At 39.1% G+C, this 24083-nt stretch overlaps 1 protein-coding gene across 1 annotated transcript in view; it reads left to right on the forward strand.

Moving 5' to 3' along the window:
- Nucleotides 1-24083, forward strand: part of LRP1B (LDL receptor related protein 1B) — a 1355016-nt gene that overhangs the window by 803777 nt on the left and 527156 nt on the right. The window contains 3 exon segments of the mRNA XM_075069829.1: nt 11430-11552; nt 13762-13902; nt 22463-22588. Of these exon segments, the coding sequence (XP_074925930.1) occupies nt 11430-11552; nt 13762-13902; nt 22463-22588 (390 nt within the window).

The raw sequence follows: 24083 nt of genomic DNA on the forward strand, positions 1-24083 counted from the left end.
ATCAAATATATGTCATCCTTTGAGAAATCCTGTCCCTCCTTGAGATCTTAATTTGATCCTATCTACATTCATGAAACCACCTGTTGAATCATTGGCTGAATTTTCTTTCTATTATTTTTCTTTCAAGACAGCATTCATTAGTGCCGTAATACCAGCCAGAAAGGAGAGTGAATTAAATGGCTGGCCTGACATTTACGTCCTTTCATAAAGATAAAATGGGTCTTAGACCTGAACTCAGGTTTTTGCCAAAAGTGGTTTCTGAATTTCACATCAATCAGACAATTACTCTGCCAGTATCTTTTTTTTCCAAATCCACATACTAATAAGGCAGGATCTGTTTTACATACTTTGGATGCAAGAAGACCTATTGCATATCATTTGCATAGTACTAAAAGTTTTTTTGAAAATAATCTAAATTATTTGTGTTTTATGCTAAGAATCACATGGGTTATATTGTGTACTTCCAGACTATTTCTAAATGGATTAAAACATTGTATTATAGATTCATAGACTCTAGGACAGGAAGGGACCTCAAGAGGTCATCGAGTCCAGTCCCCTGCCCTCTTGGCAGGACCAAATACTGTCTAGACCATCCCTGATAGACATTTACTGTTAGTAAAGTTACATGTTAGCAGAAGTTCTTTTACCTATAACAGTACAATCTCATTACACCAGAGCCATGGCAGCATCTTTTACTTGTCTTAAGCAAGTTGCAGTTACTGAAATTTTCAGGGCTTTAACTTGGAGTTCTGTGCATACTTTTACTGAACATTATGCTCTTGATTTGGCTTCAAGGGCTGATGGTAGATTTGGTGGAGCAGTGCATTGGTTTCTCTTTAATTAGGACTCTGTTCCCTGCTCCATCTTATTTTCAGTCCTGTTTATCAAACTACCAACAAGTGTGAATATACAAAGCAACTCAAAGAAATGAATGTTACTTACTTATAACCAGAGTTCTTTGAGATGGGTCTGCATATTCACATTTCCTGTCCTCCTTCCTCTTTCTTTTCAGAATCTTTTTGTTCTGTATCTCTGGGTTGTCAGTGGAAGGAACTGAGATGGTAGAGGGCACAGTGTCCCATCCAACTTCAGCTCATGTACTACAGGCATTTAGATATTCCAGAGATCTTTTCATTTCAGAGGAACAGGAATCTCCACTACTTGCCAATACTGTACACTTGCCCATCCCAAGATTTTCTGGGTCACCGAGGCCACATCTCTCACAGAGGCCTCCTACCTGTCAAACACCTATCATTCAGGAAGACCATTTATCTCCATCTTCATTATGCAGATCTCCTCAGGACTATATTGAGGACGAGTCCACTGATTCTCAGATTTCTGTCCAGGGATCCCCTGTCTATTGTACTAGAGACTGTTCACCTACACTGAGGGAAAAACTTTGGGGAAAAAAAAAACAATCTTGAGCACAGTGTCATTAGTCTGAACAACAATGGATGCCCCCTCCTATACTTACTGGAGGAGACTTCTGAGGAGCAAGAGGCAAGAACTGATAAGGAGGTAACATCCCACACAAATATTTCAGCATTGTCACCAGATGAGGCTGTAACACCTCCACCAGCCTCTATAGGTGAAGATTTCAAGTAGTTTTAGGATCTAATTAAATGTATTGCCGACACACTTCAAATTCTGTTAGAGGAGGACCAGGAGTCTCATCATAAACTTCTGGACATTCTACAGACAACAGCTTCTGCATGTGTGGCTCTTCCTGTGAAGGAGGCTCTATTGGAACCTGCTAAGACCATCTGTCAGACTCCAGCTACAGTTCATCCTACTTGTAAACAGGCTGGAAAATAAGTTCTATATTACAATCAAAAACTCAGTATTGTTATTTTCACACCCTACGCTGAATTCTTTGATTGTAGGGACAGTTAATGAACATAGTAGGCAACACCATGCAAAATTCACTCCTTATAGTGAGGATCAAAAGCAACTCAATCTCTTCTATCACAAGAGTTGCTCCTCAGCAATTTTACAATTCATCGCAGATCATCAAGCTTTCATATCAAAATATGACCACACTAATATAGTAAATGTAACAGTTTTATTGAACATTTACCAGAGGAATATTGCAGGCAATTTAATGCCATCCTAACCAAAGGCAACTTCTGCTTTTGGCAAAAAACTCATGACAGGCCTCCTTAGATTCAGCTGACACATAGTTTCGTTCACCATAATAGTAAAACGATGGGCATATTGGCCCCAGTTGCCCGGTTTCCCTAGAGAAGTACAGAGCACTGTTAAGGCAACCCAGAACAGCACATTTCAGTTAACAATGCAAAATGTGGTAGATTGGAATCGCATCATGTTGGAATCATATGATGCCATCAATTTGTGTGTGTGTGTGTGTGTGTATATATATATATAATTTTATATAATATAAAGTTGATTATATAACATACATACATATGTATTAAAAAGAAGAATTTGGTTTTCTCAACCATGGAATGCTATGCCTTGAAGGAGGAATACTGGGAAGAAATGGAGCCCACCTGATGAGGAAGAGGAAGAGCATCTTCGGACACTGACTTGGGAGAAAGGATTTAAACTAGGTTCAAAGTGGGCAGGTGATAAAAGCCCGCATTTACTCCTTCTCATAGCACAAGAAATAGTGGTCACCAAATGCAATGAATAGGCAGCAGATTTAAAACAAACAAAAGGCAGTATTTCTTCACACTACACAATTCAATCTGTAGAACTCTTTGCCAGAGGATGTTGTGGAGGCCAAGAGTATAACAGGGTTCAAAAAAGAATTAGGTAAATTCATGAAGGATAGCGCCATCAATGGCTTTTAGCCAAGATGAGCAGGGATGCAAAACTGTAATCTGAAGCCTTAGCATCTGTTTGCCAGAAGCTGGGAATAGGTGACAGGAGATGGATCACTTGGTGATTCCCTTTTCTGTTCATTCCCTCTGGGGCACCTGGCATTGGCCACTATCAGAAGACAGGATACTGGGCTAGATGAACCATTGGTCTGACCCAGTATGGACATTTTTATGTTCTTATGTAAGCATTACAAGGTAACCTTGACAGAGGGCTGGAAATTGGGAGAATGGAATGAAAAACTACAATAGTGTCATAGGAGAAAGAGGACAGGGGGAATACAGTTGGAATCTGCTCAACAGCTTACATTTCTATACAAAAATGCAAGGAGTATTGGGAATAAACAGGAAGAACTAGAAGTCTTTTTGTATGCAAGCAAATTTTTGACATATTTGGCATCACAGAGACTTGGTGGGATAAATTTCATGACTGGAATATTGGTATACAGGAGTATAGACTGTTCAGAAGGAGAGGCAGGTAAAAAAGTAGTTGTTGCATTATACATTAAGAATGTATTCAGTTGTTTTGAGATTCAGAAGGAGGTGAGTAGCAGAGCACTTGAAAGTCTCTGGGTGAAGATAAAAGGGGGGAAAATAGGGACAATGACATAGCAATGATCTACTATAAACCACCAAATCAGAGGAGCAGGTGGATGAGGCATTTCTAGAACAAATAACAGAAATACCCAAAACACAAGACCAGGTAATAATGGGACATTTTAACTGCCTAGATATCTGTTGGAAAAGTAGTATACAAAACACAATCTCCAGTACATTCTGAAGATAGAAGGCAACTTGGGTTGAAGTGAGCACAAAATGATAGATTTTATTATTCTAAACAAAGGAAGGAATAAGAGCAGCAGAATAAGAATGATGGACTGCAAAAAAGCTGTCTTTAACAAACTCAGGGAAATGGTACGTGACGTCCCATGGAAAGAAAAAATATAAGGGAAAAAGGAGATCTGAAGAGGTGGAAGTCTCTCAAAGAGAATATTAAAGGCACAACAACACGCTATTTTAATGTGAGTGAAAGGTAGGAAGAACAACAAGAAACCAGTATGGCCATACCAGGATTTTAATGACATGAAAATCTAAAAGGAAGCCTACAGAAAGTGGAAACATGGACAAATTGTTAAAGATGACTACAAAAGAACATTGCAAGCACATAGGGGTAAAATCAGAAATGAATTATACCTAATAAGAGATATAAAAGGCAATAAGAAGAGGTTTTATAAATACATTAGGTATAATAGAAAGACAAAAGGAAAGTGTAGGCCCAATACTTAGTGGGGAAGGAGAGCTAATAACGAATGACACCAAGAAGGCTGAAATGTTCAATGCCTATTTTCCTTCAGTCTTTACCAAAAAAGTGAATGGTGACCAGCTGCTTAATGCAATTAATATTAACAACGAGGAAGGAACACAAGCCAAAATAGGGAAATAAACTAGTTAAAGAATATTTAGATAAGTTAGATGTATTCAAGGTTTAATTCACCCAAAGCACTTGAGAAACTAACTGAAACAATTTTGGAGCCGTATGCTTATAAAATTTGCAGATGACACCAAACAGGGAAGGACTGCAAGAACTTTGGAGGACAAGATTAGAATTCCAAATGACCTGAAAGCAACAAGATGAAATTCAATAAAAACAAGTGCAAAATACTTCACTTAAGAAGGAAAAATTAAATGCACAAATACAAAATGCAGAATAATGAGCTACACAATAGCACTGCTGAAAAGCATTTGGGGTTATACTGAATCACAAATTGAACATGAGCCAGCAATGTGATGCAGTTGTGAAAAAGGTTAATATCCTTCTGGGGTGTATTAAAAGGAGTGTTTTGTATGTAAGACACGGGAGATAATTTGTTACACTCTGCTCAGCACCAGAGACACCTCAGCTAGAGTATTGTGTTCAATTTTGGGTGCCACACTTCAGGAGATATGTGGGTAAATTGGAGGGAGTCCAGAGGATAGTATCAAAAATGATAAAAGGTTTAGAAAATGTGACCTATGAGCAAAGATTTTAAAAAAAACCAGACATGATTATTTTTGAGAAAAGGAGACTCATATGGGTACCTGGTAACAGTCTTCAAATAGGTTAAGGGCGGTTACAAAGGAAAAGATGATTAATTGTTCTTTTTGTTCACTGAAGTTAGGACAAGAAGTAACCTGCTTGATTTGTAGCAAGGGAGATTTAGTTTGGATATTAGGAAAAAACCCTTTCTAACTATAAGAATAGTTAAGTGCTGGAATGGGTTATAAAGGAAGGTTGTGGAATCCCTGCAACTGGAGGTTTTTAACAACAGGTTGCACAAACATCTGTCAGGGATGATCTAGAGATAGTCTTTAGTTCTGGTTCAGCATGAAGGGATGACCTAGATGATGATCTGAGGTCCCTTCCAGCCACACATTTCTATAGTTATATGATCCTAAATACCTAAAATGGAATATTTTATTTCAGGTCAACATGAATCTCTGCATTTTCCTGAGTGATGGAGGTGCCTCATGGGAGTAGCAGTTCTAGGTGAATCATAACCTGATTTTCATGGGGGCCCAGATCCAAAGCTGGACTACATCTGCCATGACACACTGTGGCTTCTCCCTGTGGCTGAGTTGCTGCAGTGAATCATGGGACTGGGCAAGACTCTGATACATCATGGATGGCATAGTGAGGCCACAGAGCAGAGTCCCTGGGGGAGAGACATGAGGGACTCAGAACTCACATGAGGCATGGCATATGCTCAAGAGGACTCAGATATTTATGTCAACCTGAAATGAAACATGTCGATTAGATTTTCCAAACAGAAAATTCTATCCCAAAAATGTTTTACTTTAGAAAACATTTATTCCAGTAAAATCCCATATGCTGATAGGACAGTGTGAACTGTATGAATGTATTTGCTGATTGATAACTGTGTGGTGTTATAATTTTGATCTGGGTTTAAAATGTGTATACCATGATGTTTCTGCTCTTAAAGAAACAGTTGAGGGACATAAATCTGATGCAGGATTTAATCAGGCTTGAATAATTACTCCTTCATGTGGAATATTTCATACAGATATTTCGGCAATTGACATTTTAGAACTTGTTTAGCAGCTTTGGGTTTTTTGGTTGTTTTGTGTAATGTTCTTTCAGAGTATAAACAGATGCTTGCATGCAATACATACATATTTGTTGACAAAAATATTTTATCCAACATTTTTTAACAACTGTATAAACCTCAGTGAGACTATAGTCTTATTCTGTACACTTAAATGCTTTTTTATAGCATTTTTTCTGATCTAATATGATTAATTTCTTTTAGATGAATGTATATGTGAAATAGTATACTACCCATTCATTGTCACCCCTCGCACTGCTTAAATTCACTAAGACACAGACAAATGACTATTTATTCTTGTTGTGTATCTTCTGCTTAAATGCACAGTAAGTATAACACATATAGGTAATATAATATTTCTGAATACCAGCGGGTGAGTTATAATATAATCCCATCAGAAATGATAAACTGTTCTTTCATAACTTTCCAGATAGCAAATAAAGGATGTCGCAATGATGGCCAACACTAGATAGGAATGTATGCTCTGCTAGTTACATAAAAATTAGAACATTTAAACAGAAAAATTGTCCTCTTGTTTTGCATACCTATAGATGCCTCCAGAGATCTTAGGTTTTGGTTTGAATCTATGCGTTTGTGACACCAAACCTAACATCCCTGGAGGCATCTTTATGTAGACAAAACAAAGTGATATTCACAAAACCCCCACTCTGTGGGCATCTAAATCTCCAGAGGTCCCTAAATTTCCATTAATGGGCATGTGCAAAGCTGCCTAAGTCCTGATGCCGCCATGCTGCTAATGAGCTGCTCGGAGCCCTCATACATACTTAAGCCCAGCTGGTATCTTCAAGGTAGGTGTTCCTCATCTGTCTTGTCTCTGGGGCCTGATCCAGAAGGCATGCTAAGGGCACATCTAATTGCACAAAAGACAGCCAGAGTAAACAATCAGGAATTTTGGGCTGCCTGTCATTTGTGTGTCCCAAAATGTGCAGAAGCGCAGTGGGTAGAGGATGTCCTTGGAACATAGGAGAGCCAAGTTTGAATCCCTGTTTTGCCTACCTTAGAGCTGAGACTTGAGCGCAGATCTCCTACAAATTTAGCTGTGTACCTGAACCATCAGGGTATTCTGGGTTGGGGGTTCTGTTGAAGCTGTTGCACTTTGTATAAATAATTAAATATTAATTGAAGCAGAAACCTTACTCTCCTGCATCCAATTTGAATGCCCTAATCACTGGGCTATAGAGTCAATCTCTCTCTTTGTCCCAATAAATATTTAATTCCACTGGGTGGCAGGGCACCTAGGGGTTAGACAGTGTAACACTTAAGCCCCCTTTGTGAATCTAGCCCAATTGAATATTCTTCCTACATGCTGACTTAATCTCTGAACATAAACAGCTCCCTATGGTTCTACATCTTTGCAATTGGCAGTAATTGCAACCTCTAATGAGCAATAATTTGGACAAAATATAGTGTGGTTTCCTGAATGAAGATTGAAGATTTCACAATGTGTTTCTGCTTCTTGTTTTCACTATTTGCGCTTCTCTCTGGCCCTCTACCCCCACATATGCATAAATATCAAGACATCTGCTACCCTGCATTCTAATATATGTGAGATATTGCGTATCTTAAACAAGCTTGTTAAGACATAAAATAAATTCTCTTAATGGGGTATAGTACCCATTAGTTTTCAGGAAAGATGAATCAGGGTTGTCCAGGCAGGGAAAAAATCTAGAGGTAAAATTTTGAAGCCTAACAGCCAAATTGTAAAGACAATTTAGACACCTAAAAGTTGAGAGTTACTTGGCTAGGTTGAGAATTAATTGGCTAGGTGCTTTTGACAATTCCATACATCTTTAGGTGACTAAACACCTTAAAAATCTGGCATTAAGTCACTTTTGAAAATGGTACTTAGGCTCCTAAGTCTCATAGACCCAAATCCACAAAGGGACTTAAGCATAGCAAGCTCCTGGAAAATCACTGGAACTACAGTGGGATTCACAGAGCCTGAGTTAGGTGCTTAGGATCCCTGTACAACGCATGGGGAGGAATAAGCACCTTAGAACGAGATTTGCAAAAGCTATTGTGCTAGATGGGAGCCTCCTAAATTAGCCAGTGGGAGATTCTGACAAAAGAGGTGTGTCCTGCGCACCTTCCCTCTCATAGAGTTAAGGCATGTCTACACCACAAACTTAAGTGGACCTAATGTATGTAATTACTGCAGTAGTTCTCATCCACACAACCCTTCTTCTGTCTGTGGTGCACCTCCTCACCAGGAGAGCATCCACTGACTTAAAAGAGGAAGAGTTAGGGGGCTGAAAGACCAGACTTGCACCTCCCTGACAGAAGCCTGGCTACCCCCTGGCTAGCAGCTCCCCACTGGGAACCTGTCTGCCCCTCCACCTTGGATCCCTGCTCCCCACCATGAGCAGTGCAGCTGCCCCACCAGGGAGCACAGCAGATACCTGAGATCCCAGTATGGAGCTCCTGGTGGAAAGCAGGGAGCCCAGGCACCAGCCCGACTGGGAGCAGGGACCCTGGGGGCAGCCTGACTCCAAGTGGGAAGCCTCGGCAGCAGTCTGGCTGAGAGTGGTGAGCCAGGTGTAGGAAACCCAGGCAGCAGCCCGTCTGGGAGCCGGGACCAGGGACCCAGGGGCATCCTGACTCTGAGTGGTATATAGGGAGCCCAGGCACTAGCCCAGCTCTGAGCCAGGAGCCTAGGTAGAAGGCAGCAGTCTGACTGGGAGCAGGGAGGCGGAAGCCTAGGCCATAGGCACCAACTCCATGGGTGCTCTGGAGCTGGAGCATCCACTGGAAAAATTGTGGGTGCTTAGCACTCACCAGCAGCCCCCCATCAACACCTCTCCCCCCAGTGCCTCTTGCCTGCTGGCAGGCCTTGCAGATCAGCGCTTCCCCCTCCTTTCCAATGCCAACTGCCTTCCGCAGATCAGCTGTTTCACAGTGTGAGGAGGTGCTAGAGGGGCAGGGGGAGAAGCAAGACTGCAGCGGGTGAAACTGGGTGGGAAAGAGGCGGGGTGGGGGCAGAGCAGGGGTGGGCAGAAACAGGGCAGGGTGGGGCACTGGGGGAAGGAGTGGGATGGAGTGGGGTGGGGGCCTGGCTTGGGCAGAGCCAACGACAGAGCACCCTGCTGCAGATTAAAAACTCAGCACCTATGGCCTGGCCAACCAACTTTGCAGACTGCCCACTGAGGTGAGGCAGAGCGTTGAGGCAGAGACAACACATGGGACTCCAGCAGCAGGGGAAGAAAAGCAGCAGTCTATAACTCTGGGGGTGGAGGGGAGAGGAGCTCATCTGGCAGCCAGCCACCTGCTGCTGCTTCCCTGTTCTAGGAGTGGGGGGTGACCCTGCTTGCTCCCTCCCTGGGCAGGCCCCTGGTCATTGGAATGCCCTATCCTCTGAGCTATGGGGTATTCTGATGTGGGGCTCCATCAATCTCTCCTATTGAAGCTGTTGCACTTTGGATACATAATAATCATTCATGAGAAATTTAAACTGTGGAAATGGAGTGGGGTGGACATGGTTTGTTGCCATGTATGCTTCATCCATCCTCACTGCACATAAGCGGAACACCATCCAGTGATAGTATATTTTGGTGGAAAGGCTGCTCCCAATTAACTAGCTGTCATCATTAAAAGAGGAGATGATTTACCAAATCTAAAATGACTTAAGTTGAAAAAAAATATTCTAAATAAGAATAAACAAATAAAATATGTTCTGGATTTTATTATTTTTTCATTGTTTGTATCTGATACAAAATTTTTTGGAAAACCACTGTTGAACATTTCACACCTTGTTAAACACTATTTAGTTTATTAACACTCACTGGATGTGCCCTTATTTAGTGGAATTTTGCTAATAGTGGACTCAAGAAGTGGAAGATTTGGAAATCTATTACAAGATTTCTGCAGACTTGGATCATTGGTTATGGTCTCTCTAACCATGGTTCATTACCAGCAGCATCTGAAATCTAGCATTACTTGAGGAGCAGCAGTCAGATGACAATGGCAGTGCATGACCAAGTAATTAGGGTCTGACTCAAAGCCTACTGAAATACTTAAGACTGGCTTCAATGGCTTTGAATCAGACCCTTGTAACAGAGTATGTCGGAGAGTTGAGCTGGTGGTTAGAGGGGATGGAGCAAGCATTGGCAGATGATAAAAGCCCTCAAGCAAAAATTTCCCTTTTCTTAATATTCTCCGTACTTTAAAATAAATAAATAAAGTGGGATCTGATTTTTTTTTTCATTCCTCAAACACTCACATCGATCTCAGTGTATGTTCTGAGTGCGTGAGGAATATAGGACCAAGACCTAGAACTGTTTCAGTCTAATTCTAACTAAGCTTATGAAATTATTATAGTGATTTTCTGTGTAATGTCACTTCATGACAGGACAGAAAGTAACTTGTCAGTTTCTGCTTTTTCATATGACAGTGGCATAAAATTCTGGCATAATAGTAATTTGTTCTTCAGAATTTAAAATTCATAGGCAGTAGCAAATTATGAGCATAACTCACATTAGTATAAGCTTAACTCTCATTCACAACACTGAAGAGTATATCCTGATATATTTCGGCATTTCCTTTCTGATTTATTCTCCATTATGAATTTATTGACTTTTTTTATTTCTTTAGTTTTTCAGTTTTCAAACTAAAGGTGTAATTAATTTTGGCACATGAAAATGGTGAACTCTCTCTTAGATAAAAAGCCAAACAATAATAAAAAGTATTACATATTTGGAACGTAGATCATGCAGTAGTAGCAGGAAAACCATAGCCATAGCTGGAAACTGCTTTTTTAAAGGTGACAGTCCTTGTTGGAGGGAACAGTACGAACCAAGCTTGATTGCCTCTGAGTTCAGAAGTTAAGTGATGTTAAAGAGTTTATGCAGACTCATTGGCCTGTCTAGCTTTCACTTTTTTTTCATTTCTATGCTTTTGTAAGCGTGCCAAATTAAATTTAGATTTGAGAATGATGAAAAGGATCCTAGTCTACTCTGGGTCAGTCAGTCTGAGTGCCAGACTATAGTGATAGTTTGTGCATTTGAGTTAAATATTTACTGTTGATAGAATTATTTTATATTATGCATTTTCCTCATTATTCTCCACATAACACTTCCAGCCTCTCAGGCCTGGGATATAATAACCTAGTCTGTCATTGTAGTCACATTTTTGCACTTGGGTCTTAGCTGCCAATATAGCTTAGATTTTTTCATTTTATGTTATTGTCTATTTAAAAATAATGAAGTTCATTTTAATTTTTGAACTCATGTGTCTGTGTCCTATAAAAATGCTAATATTTATTAAAGAGTGAGCGATAACGTTTATGAACTGATGATATAATTGTTGTTGTATAACCTGCAGATATAGACAATAACAGCAGAAGAGCTTCCACAATAACATGTTTCTTTGTACATAAAAGCAGATCTCAGTTCATTTTCTACATGCTCTCTAGTTACAGCATGGATTTTGTGCTATTATGTGTTGATTACTTTTTTTTTTTTAATTGCAGGTGACAATGCATGTCGTGTAAATAATGGAGGCTGCAGCACTCTTTGTTTAGCCATTCCTGGAGGCAGAGTTTGTGCCTGTGCTGATCATCAGCTCCTAGAGGAAAACAGTACAGTGTGCATGAGTAAGATTTTCTTGAAGAATATCTGGATATATATTACTGTTATGGGAGAGATAAATTCAAATCTGAAAATTAAAAAAAAAATTTCCTAGCGACTTTATTGCTATTCAGCAATTTTACGTTGGACAAATAACTATTAATTGAATAAATTTTCTAATTGTGCACAGATAGTTAAAACTTGAAGAGTGAAACAAAACTATTAAATGTGCAATATTTGAAGTTAAATGCATTTGAAAATATTCCATAGTGTCTAATATAATAGGATACTCTGATACTTCCAAAGATTTTTTGTTACATTTCACGGGGCATCACAATAAAAGTAATAATAAAAGCATATTAACTGGCTTCCATGACATTCACTGAAGTAAATATCTTGAGGAGAAATCAAGCATAGCAAATCCTCAAGTTGAAACTGTGAAAAATTGAAACTGACACTTTATATGTAAGACAAGAAAAGGGATGGAAGATGCACCAATCTCTGAATAGCTTAACCATTCTCTGGATGTCTTTATTAAAATACTGCTAAAAAATACGTCAGCTTGTAACAAAATTAAACTTGCCACTCAAAAAATATTAATTCACCAATGTAATATTGGTAATGTTGCAAATTTCTAGCTTTAGTATTTTGGAACAATTACAGAATATGCCAATTTTTTTCTAAGAACATATGATTAATTTTACTTATATTAAATCTTATGTCCATTTTATTGAACATTCCTGAACTACTTTAGCTATAGCTGTACAAAACAAGAATGTCTCATTAATTTATGCTTTACTCATATTTTCAATTAACAGCTTAATTTTTATTAACACTATCCAGGGTATATGTATATTCTTGGAACATAAATATTAAGCAAAGTTTGAAAACATAGGCAGATGAGTACCAGTGCATACAAAGAGCTAGTGTGACTCACATTGCTCATTCAAAACTGAAACTCACAGTGAAGTCAATGTGAATTTTGTGTGAGCAATATGAGAGTGAGAGTTGGCCTGTGAAGTACAGAAGATCATAATAATGGTATAAGAAAGTGAAATCCAGATTTTCCCTAATGCAGAGGTTACATGAGGTTTCCCTTGTAGAGTTTCTATTATACTATGAAATGGAGACCTACTGCCAACAAATTAACTTCTGCCAGGGGCAACTCCTCTAGGAGTCATGCTGCAAGGAAGTTTCAAACAAAACACTGTCCATAAGACTTCCACTTTGTTGAGGCTCCAAAATGCAGAGGAATAATGTGGGTAAATTAATGATGATCGGTACTGTTAAAGTGTGAATCATTTTATCACCTCTGCAGTTCTCCTGCCTCTGTCTGTTGGCTTCTCCCTAATCAGCCACACAGCTTGAACCCCATGGATCCCCTATGCAGAGACATATGAGGGGTCCGGGAAGAGAAGAACAATGTTGCAAAGGGTTTTTTTCTGCTGTAACACAGTGTTTGACTCTTCAGATGGAGAATGAAAAATAAAATCCGAGTTATAGGTCACTTCATATCACTTTCCTCAGGGCTTGCTTTATTTCCAGAAACAAAACTCAAAGCTACAACTTATCAACTCAAACTACTGGGTATTAACCACTTGAGGCCTTTCCAGCCTTTACACATGGGAGGAGAAAAGACACACCCTTCTCTATAATAGCTTCCCCGGTCCTTATATAACTATGCCCAGATCAGCCATGTTATCAGCAAGAACCTGATAACCTCTAATGTGCTCAAGTATCTTTACACCCCATTTGTCCAAAGGAAATCTTCATTACACAATCCAAGTGCTTGGGCTATGCCTTTGGACACAAAATTGGGCCTTAGGTTATCATGATCTGACCTGTATGACTGAGAGCGTATTTGTCCTGTTGTATATGGTTTTTTTACTAGCTTTTGAGGTGGCATCAGCATATTTTACAAGTCATTATGAAAACAATGATTTCATGATGAGTTCTGTGCCTGTTTTGTCTTCTGAACTTGTAGACGTTTTCCTGGGTGATAATGTAATCTGAGTGTGCACTTGTTTATTAAAAATACATTAAGTACATCAGCCATAAATGTGGATATACATCCTACTGTAGGATGGAATTAGTGTGAATATATAAAGCTTACTAAGAACGGAATGTTCTTAAGAGATACAGCGTGAAGAAGAATTCATATCTGCTTATGTCCAAGTAATATTGCATTTTTTTATCAAGCTTAAAAATACACACACGACTTGGATTTTTTTCTAGTTAATCCTGGAGAAGCGTTACCTCAGTTGTGCAAACCTGGAGAATTTCAGTGTAACAACAAGCGCTGTATCCAGGACCGCTGGCGGTGTGATGGAGATGATGATTGTTTGGATGCCAGTGATGAGCATTCAGAAATTTGCTGTATGTATTTCTCTAAATAATTTTAAAATTGCATTTCATGTTTTGTTTTCATTTTTAAAATTGTCGACATGATACTGTGAGTTTGTGCTAAATACTAAGGTCTGAGGGGAATAAGACTGAAGCAGCAGTCATTGAATAATTTATGCAAATAATTTACTTTCTTTTTCTGTTTAATCGCATCTCTTATTCCACACGTGTAGTAAACAGGAGCATATTTGTTTCATAGTGTAATACGAGATACCTCCTCTGTGGTCTGCTTATGCCAATGGTTGTAGCGGTATTAATTCTGGTGCTCTAAAAGTGTCCATTTTCATATCATTTGCACTTGGTGCCATTCCAAACTGCCGGATGGTGGACCAGGGGCATACACTGGATCTTTGCTTGAAAAAAAGGAGGAGAATCAATTTAAATACTCTAAAGACAGAATTACTGTGCAGAAGGTTCCTTAAACAGTTCACTGCTTTTTGGCAATGGTATCTTGAAGAGGGTCCAAGAAAACAGACGTAGGTTTGGAACAAGATACTCTACAGCAGTGATACTCAGACCTCAGTGGTTCAGGAGGCAAATTAGTGATTACTATTACCCTAAAGAGCCACAAAAGTGTGAATTCATTGTTTCATTTACTATTATATATATATAAATCATTCTCACAGCAAAATGACTAAGTATTATTATTTTTCAATTCAAATTGGTTAATAACATAGTAAAAACATCCTGATTGGTTACTAATTTAGATTGGTTACTAATTAAATCACACAGTGTTTTTATATTATGCTGCAAAGAGCTGCTGGAGACAACTTAAAGAGCCATTTTCGGTTCGCAAGCCTCAGTCTGACTGTCGCTGCTTTACAGCTTCACTGCTCAGTATATGGTAGAGACGAAGTATGAGGACTGAAATGCATGCAAGAAGAGTGGGGTTTTCTTCACACTGGCCCACATCTTACAGTAAAATAAGTGTTGGAACATGAATGCTTGGATGCTTGTTAATGAAAATAATTATTACTATAGCAGTCTTACATCATGCCTCCTTTCATGTGAGGAAATGAGTTCTTAAGAAGCACTTATTAAACCTTGCAACACCCCTATGAACTAGGCAAATATTATTTAAATTTTAAGTAAATAAATAAGTAAACTGTAGCACAGATAAGTGAATTGTTCCTTGCCACATAGTAAGTCAGGATAGAGCAAGGAACAGAATCTAGGGTGAGATTCTGTGATACACCTCTAACTTGCAGCCAACAGGGAGGAGTGTTAAGGTGGATCTAAACTACCTTTGAAACTTCTGGATGCTGGGCTGCTCCAGAGACTGGTGCAATTTAGACAGTCCAGAAAGTCTGTCTAAATTACAGCAGCCTCCCTAGTGACATCAATGCCGGACAGAATCTCTGCGATGTTGTGTGCTGCAGCTGCCACCCAACACTTCCCGCAAGCCAGACGGGAGGCAGACTTATGGCTGTTTTCAACAGTTCTTGCACCATTGGAATCTTCCTGTGGCTGGATATGGGACTATTAAGGTCCATTTACACTGTTCTGGTCCCATTATTTTGCATAAAGTGGCTAGAGTATAAGGAAGGATCTCACAACATGAATCCTGAGTCCCAGTTCCTTGTTCTTACCATGGGAAAACACATATATATGCATTAAAAATGCTCAAGAACAGCTTAACCAGTCATCAATCATCATTTACACTGGCAAAGCCAGGTAGCTTGGATTATCTGACACTGATGTGGTTTGTACGAATTACATACCTTTGTATCAGCACTATAGCTAGTTGCTCATTTTCTCGTCAGTAAATTTCCCTTAATTTACTTCCACTTTGCAATTAGTACATCCTCCAAAATAAATCTACAGTTGACATACAGTATTCTTAAAGACTACTTTACTTTAGCTATACTGTGTACTGTAGAAGACGCCTATAACACAATGCTGTATATTTGCTATAATTTGAGATTTTCATAGCCTTCCTTATTCTAAGACCAAGAGCTCTTAAATTACAGTAAAGTGTACATCTATTAATAATTCCGTGAGGTAAAATATGTGTGTACAACATGCTAATTTCTTATTTTATGTAAATTGATGCTAGGTTAGAACAACTAACTCCCTTTACTTCTTTGGAGTTACTCATATTTACACATTTATAAATGAATTTGAACTTGTTCCCAAATCTGTGCATATCATGTAGCTTATTAGCAAAAATATGTTAAAAATAATCCTCTTGAAGCAGTTTCTATAGTAATTAAACATGTTTTTGGCTTAGTCTGAATTTGCTGTAATTATAAACAGAACAATTGGGTGATATGGAAGGAAACTCTTGATAGAATTTGTGTAAATAAAAGTGAATTAGCATTTCTAAAAAAATATTTTTAAATGGATTTTGTTTGTTATATTAGACAATTTAAAAAAATGTGTTTAGTGCTTTTCGAATTTTAATTTTATCAGCTGGAGGAGATCAGCAATTTGGTCTCTAGTCGCACTTATACACTAAATTGCTGAATAAGAATTATCAGATTTTGAAACCTTTATTACTAAGATCACTAATGAAGCTTTCCCTACAGTGTGTTTCTAAAATGATCTGGTAATAAAGGGTTGCACACATGTATTCACTTTGCATTAATGTCAATGAAAACTTCTTTAGAAATACAAGTATAAAAGGTTGCTAAGCAGTTAAAGGTATACCTGCAATTATTTTTATAATTCTAAATACTGTGTGTTTTCAGACATGTTTATCTGCCCAATAAAACTCTCATCATAATGAATGGGTGGGTGACAGAGGGGAACTGAAGGGAAGAGAGACTGACACTTGTTAAAACAGGGTTCAAGTTGGTGCTTAGCATGCCTCTCTGCACGTGAAGTCAGTGGAGCTCTGCTCATTTACACAAGGAGAGAATATAACAGGGGTCAGCAACCTCTGGCACACGGCTTGCCGGAGTAAACACCCTGGCGGGCTGGGCCAGTTTGTTTACCTTCTGCATCAGCGGGTTCGGCTGACTGCGGTTCCCACTGGCTGCGGTTCGCCGTCTCAAGCCAATAGGGGTGTTGGGCAGCCGCAGCCAGCATATCCCTCAGCCCACACTGCTTCCCGCTGCCCCCATTGGCCTGGGATGGTAAATCGTGGCCAGTGGGAGCCGCGGTCGGCCGAATCTACCAACACGGCAGGTAAACAAACTGGCCCAGCCCACCAGAGTGCTTAACCTGGCGAGCTGCATGCCAGAGACTGCCGACCCCTGAGCTAATCTTTAATAGCTAAGTTCTACAAAACAGATAGGTCATAATGACCCTACTTTATCATCACTTTTCTAACTTTCAATAAACTTTTAACATCAGAGACATCTAGACTCAAGGTTTTCCAACCACCAAGGTTTTTCAGTCTTATTTATTTGTTTGTTTGTCCCCTCTTCCCATTCTGATTAGCAGAAAGTGTAGCTAGTTTTGACCTTGTGAAAGGTCCTGCTCCTGTCTCCAAATTAACCCTTAACTATATGGTGTTCTATTTCTATACTTCAGGATGGCTGAATGGACACAGTATGGTTCCAATTAGTTTGATCACATTCTGGGATATACAAACACCTCAAATCTAGGGCAACATAACCTAATCAGGGACTGCAGGACCGGGCCCTTAGTTGCTCCTCTTTTAAACATGTTTCGTGTAATTGCAGAAATGAAATGAAAAACAAACTCTAAATTAGATAAGTTTTAATGGGAGTTTCACACTTAGAAATGTTGGCTTCTAAACAGCGCACTTGACATTTTGGGTTCCCACCTGCATGAAACTTCATAAAATCGGGGGAGGGGGTGGAGAAATATTTCCATGATTTGGAAACTGCAGAAAATGCTAGAATTCACTCCTTCTGGGGCTTGGTATGGATTTGCAGACCACGACTACCATGGAGATCCCAGTGATCGATGGGGAGCCACTTCCCTATGCACTGGATCTTGGTCAATTTAGCTGGAAGATTTGCCACTTTATTTAGTTTACAGGTCCCTTACTGCCCTTTGGCAGTATGGCCTGCACATGACCATGCTACCATTGACTCCTTCCCCTGTAGTGGTAAATAATTTGCTGAGAATATAGAAACTGCAGAAGAGGCATTAATGCTGAACCTAGCACCATCAGTACTTGCTGGCATTTCAACAGGATATTCAGTAGGCTTGTTAGGGGATCAGTAACTTATAGAGCAGCTGCCACCTGGGTCATTGAGCTCTGCCTGGTATTCCCTCCAAACACCTATGATGTTCCTGTCACACAGTGTTTACTTGGATGGTCATCAGTACTCTTGGGAGAAGAGATGTTTCCTTAGGTTCTGATTCCCCCATTCCATTGTCTGGGAGTTTATCTGGTTCTTGTCCTGCATTTATCCTTTTTACATGTTGGAGTGGAAGGCAGGAACTACTTATGACTACCTGTGCTCTCTACTTGTGTCTCATTCTATTATTAAATTTGAACTAGTAACAAAGTGAATTTGCATAAACTACCATAGGAAGGCCAGGCAACTGCAGTGTCTGTGGACTAGGATAGCTGTTGGTTTCCACCTCCTATGTAGGGTTTGTGTACCACTAGATCTGTGTAAATGTGAATTTTGTAGTGCTCTCCGCTCTTCCTGGTAAATCATGGCAGAATTGGAGGTTGTGAGAGGGCACCCATAGGGGATAGTATTATCATTTAAAGTATGGAACACAATCCCCCAAGCATTTCCATACCACATTACACATTGTCGGTTTTGCACCTGAGCCATATTGAGATGGAGAGCCACAGAGTGCCAGGAAAATGTAAAGTAGTGAGTGTGCACACGCATCAGAATAACCATAGCCTCTGAGATCCACAGTTTCTGGGCGCTGACTCCCCGGCCTGTACTTTGAAAAGGGGGAGGAAGCTCCCTCTCCATGACAGAATAAAACTGCTGGACACTCCACAAGGGGAACTATAGTCTAGAATATATCTTTTAAAAAAATTCTAATTGTTAAGTTATAAAAGATAGCAATTAACACAAAGCCATTCTCATCAAGAGCAGGCCAATGCTTGTAAACAGAAGTATACATGAAATCCCACATTCACTTCTCATAACGTGACTACATACAGCTTCCCTCCTCCTTGTCTCCCTCTAATGGGTGTTTCCATGGCTTGTGCTTTTATGTGATACACAATAAGTAAATATATTTGCTCATATCTGAGCAGGAGCCACATCCTGCTTACTTAAGATCTAGGGATGATAAATGCCATATAGAACCAAGTGTTATTACCATTTGCTTTCTTGCCGCTCACATGAGTAAAGAGAGTGGATTTAATGATAATCTTGATGCATCAAGTTCCACCAACACTTGAAAGAAATGCTAAAAATAAAAATAAAAAAACCAAAACCCTCATGCCGTTGAAGTTGAATTCAGATTTTGCAATCATTCATACTTTTCTTAACCATATGTATTGATGACAAAGACCATTTTTTTGTTTTGAAAGCTATACACAACAGTGTGTAACATATTATTTAGTATAATCCTTCTCCCAAGTGCTCCCTAGGATCTCCTTTCTACTCACCCATTCCATAAAATGTTCTAACTATGGCAAATGTCTCTCCAGGCAGGAGGGATGGAAACAGGTTCCACTGAAGTACATTTTTGCTACTGTTCAGTTGATCAAAGAGAGCCCGGAGAAGAAGAAGTGAGAGGTCCACATGATTTCTTGGGGATTTACAAAAGTGCATAAGCAGGATACACTCCTGATTTCCATTGATTTTAATGGGAGTTAGACACTTAACCTGCTTAGGTGCTTTTGACAATCCCATTGGATGTCTAGCTGTTTCTTTTTAGGGACCTAAAACTCTTTAAAAATCTGGTCCTTGCTCCTTGCCAGTCTGAGGAGTAAGGGACTGAATTTTAGTCCAGAACTTACATTTTGGGCCAAGTCTTCAGCCTGTGAAAATTGGCATAGCTCTAATGATTTGAATGGAACTACATTGATGTACACCAGCTGAGGATCTGCTCCTTTACTTTTTAAAGGAAAAGACGTCTGAGGTATCCCATCACACAACTCTCATGTAGTGTGGGGTCTATTACTTGTCCCCAGTGGTGGTTGCACCTGTAATGCAGGTAATGCAGTGTACCTCACCTCTGCTTTTTTAAGAACAGTTCCATGATAAAAATATTTTATGTAATTTAAATCAGAAATAAAATATCAAGCTCCCAAACTTTCAGCAGTAGTCAGTTTTTTTTAACCAAAGGAAAGTATAACTTTCATCTATTTATCAATATATTCTTCTATTTATAATTAATTTTAAGTGGTTTAAAAAGTAATTTTTAGCTCATTCCGTGCTTTTACTAATGTTACATCTTGGTTACAGTGTCTGTAGTTGCAGTTAGATTCAGGGAAAACTGAGGGCTTATTTGTTAGTTCTCAGAATCACGTAGAAGCAATAACATTGGCTCTCATGACTTTTAGATCTTGACTAATTTCATACCTAGTAGGAACCACAGTTTTATGTTTCCCTATGTTTGCAGTCCAGCAAAGTTTACTTTTTATCATTTCAAAAGCATTGCAAAACTGCTTTCCCCTGCCGCTTACAGTATCTGGTAAACTAGATTACTGCCATTCCTTATCTATAGTTCTTTCAGGATCTGCTATCTCAAGGGTTATTTGTACAAAATTGAACTGCCTGTATGATTACAAGTAACAGATCCATATGATTGCCACTTTGCATTACCTTTTACAGTGTAAGTCCTTGGATGGCTTCACTTTAGTGAATTATTGTACTCTTTCGTTCCCTAAGAGAGTCTAAAACTAAACTATGATTTTAATCTTTGAAACTAAAAGATCTGATTTTAAGCATATGGCCTTTTAAAATTATTTTATGTTTGCCAAAGCTGAACTATAAAAAATGTTAAAAACATATTTATATACCAAAGCCTCCCATCCTAGTTTAGGACAGTTCAAAGCACACTGAAGTAAATGAGAATTTTCCTGTCAGTTTCAATAGGCTTTGGATAAAAACCCTCGGTAGTATTTATGTTGTTGCTGAAAATTTTAGATGAATCCTTATTTGAGGAAATAGATATGGGGAAAGGGTCTGATCCTGCAACCTCTCTACACACGCAACGTTGAAGTCAACAGGGCTTGGTGAATTGAGCCCTTCAGTTGTATTTTAGACAGAACTAGAGAAGGAAGTTCACCACAGGCCTCATCCAGAGCCTACTAAAGGCATACTCACGGACTCCTTACCGACACAAAACTCCTGTTGGCTTCAAGTGCAGTAGCAGGCGCCGATATTTTTTTCGCTTAAATATACTTTTGTATTAGTGTCATTCATTTTCTCACTTAACTGGGACTAATATGCACAAAAATGGCTTTAAGAGAATTTTAAAGATGTGAGATAAATACACAAAAGCATGCAAATTCAGTTAAAGACTTAGCCTCCAGTTCTTGCGTACAATGAACATAATAGGTTAACATTTAAGATGGCACCCGGCTGTGTCTAGCTACTGGAGGTTTAACCCTTAACTGTGAAATGTATTGCTTTTATATGTTTGTCTGACATCCTTAATTTTTTTCTTTATTGTTATTGTTTGTGTTATGAATTTCCTTTAAAATGTTTATTGTTGGTTGATAAGCATTGCACTGTGATAAATATATATATATATGTATATGCTCAGATAATTAGTGTGAACACATCATCTCAAATAATTATATAATGAATTCTATATTAAATATGGGGAAGATAAGCACAATAAACAATGTGTAAGGCTTATTATTTTTGCAGCTTAATTCTTTTTTTCTAATAATGTGCCAACATTGATTAGGCTACTTCATGGTATATGAGACAAATTAACATTTTAAGTCATAGAATTGCAACTATCTTAATAATCTTTTTTACATTGTTAGAACACTAAAATATGAATGAATACTCAAAATTTGAGAAGTTAAATGCTGGCTTATGATATTACTTTAGTATAAACTTCTGAAAATATGAGTTCATAATAGTAATTCTTTAAATTTAGATAGTGGTTTTCATTTGAGGCTCTCAAAGTCCTTTAACCTTTAACGAAAATGCTAACATATCATTGTAGTTGGGTGGTCAGATCCTTAGCTGATGTAAATTGTCATCGTGACAATGGGGTTATGCTGAGTTATGCCAGTTAAGGCTCTTACTTATAATGTTTATGAAAAATGCAAGGTGAAATCTGACCCCTCTGAAGTCACTAGGAGTTTTATCATTGACTTCGTGGAGCTGAGTATTTACCTACAATATGTAGCCATCCATTCCTATAAAGACTATACAATCTTATGGACCTTATTCTTCTCTCACTGATACCTGTTTACGCTTGTATAACTCATTTTATTTTAATAGAGTTTCCAGATTTTGTATTATTATATCTGAAATACTTCAGCAACTGTTTAACTGTGACTCGACTTTTCCTGTTTGCAATACAGTTCTGAGCTATGAAGATTATAAATTATGGGGTAATCATATTAATTGTATCTCTAGTTTTTCAATGAGTGAAACTTAATATAGTCATGTTTTCAGCAGTTTCTTTTTGATAAAAGGCTTAGGAGAAAGTAATATTTTTTTCCTAGTCAATCATAGCTGTCCTGATGATCAATTTAAGTGCCAGAATAACCGCTGCATCCCCAAGAGGTGGCTTTGCGATGGAGCTAATGATTGTGGAAATCATGAAGATGAATCAAATGAAACCTGTGCAGGTAAAAACTTTACTTGGATGTGTAAATAACTTTTATCTAAATTTAAATTCAATAAAAATTCATGTCTGTACTCAGTACTGAGCTGAACCAGCCTATTGTTGATGATCTGATTACTGCAGTTTTAAGTGAATTCAGATTTTGATGCCATTAGGGCTAGAATATAAATTATATTTTACTTAATCCCTATGCTTGACTCTGCTTTCCAAAGTAATTTGGCACTTAATCTATCCATATGGGTTGACTGTCAATGCACTACTTGGATGCAAACTTGTCCCTGCTAAATCTTTCTTGGAAGTTGGAATATCGTTTATTATACTGTGCTGTAAGTCATCTGACAAGTAAGCATTTTGTTCTTGTTATTTTTACCTTGACAATATTATTTTATTCAGTTTCCCCTGAACTCATCTGCAAATAGTTTAGTATTTGTTATATTATTTACATATAGAGTTTTATAAGGAAGTCCCATTTGACCTCGTCTATTTATATTTCTATGTATTCTGTCCCATTACAATAAATCTAGGAGTTCTAAACCACTCCATTCTTGCACAGAAACATACAGTCTTTAGTACAGATCAGTAGACAGTTCTAGAGAGGTCATTAGTACTCTGATCAGTGTTGAAAAATAGGCAGCAGACTTACTATTCTTTTTAAGTACTGAGTGAAAGAAAGAGATTGACAGCATGTATACACATATAGTGATGTTCTTCTTCGAGTGCTTGCTCATATCCATTCCAGTTAGGTGTGCGCGCGCTGCGTGCACGTTCGTCGGAGAAACTTTTACCCTAGCAACACTCAGTGGGCCGGCAGGTCGCCGCCTGGAGTGACGCCGGTATGGCGCCTAATATATACCCCTGCTGGCCCGCCCGCTCCTCAGTTCCTTCTTACCGCCCGTGTCGGTCGTTGGAACAGTGGAGCGCGGCATAGCTGACCTCCACCTACCCTAGCGGCCTCGATTCTTTAGCTTTTTAGGTACATAGTTTTTCTCTAGTTCATTGTTAATACTGTTAGTATAGTTGTGAGTTAGTGTATATAGTTTAAGAGGATCGGGGTGTTCGGCCCTTCTCTCCCCGGCATCCCGGGGCCGATTGCCCTTCACCGGGCTTCAAACCCTGTGCGATCTGCCGTCGCCCGATGCCACAAGAGATCTGCAGACTCCTGTTTAAAGTGCCTCGGCGAGAGCCATCTATCAGAACAGGTGCCATATCTGTAAGGCATTCAACCCCGGACCAGAAAAGAGAGGGACTCTCGCCTAAAAAAATTTGGATGGAGGCAGCTCTAATCCTCCGTCCTCGCAACGTTACGGCACCGGGGAACCAGTGCTCGTCGCTCGGCATCGGCGAAGAACACCTCGGCACCCTCCCGTCACCGGCCAGTCTCCAGCTTGGCACGGCTCCCTGCTCCCGAAGGAGCAAGAGATCAAGGCTCTGCGGTAACGCTCGGGTCAGCGCGCAGTTCGAGCGGCAGCTCCGGTCCGGATCGGCCCGGCATCCGCCAG

The sequence above is a fragment of the Chelonoidis abingdonii genome, chromosome 10 (assembly GCF_003597395.2).
Source record: "Chelonoidis abingdonii isolate Lonesome George chromosome 10, CheloAbing_2.0, whole genome shotgun sequence".
Classification (NCBI taxonomy): Eukaryota; Metazoa; Chordata; order Testudines; family Testudinidae; genus Chelonoidis; species Chelonoidis abingdonii.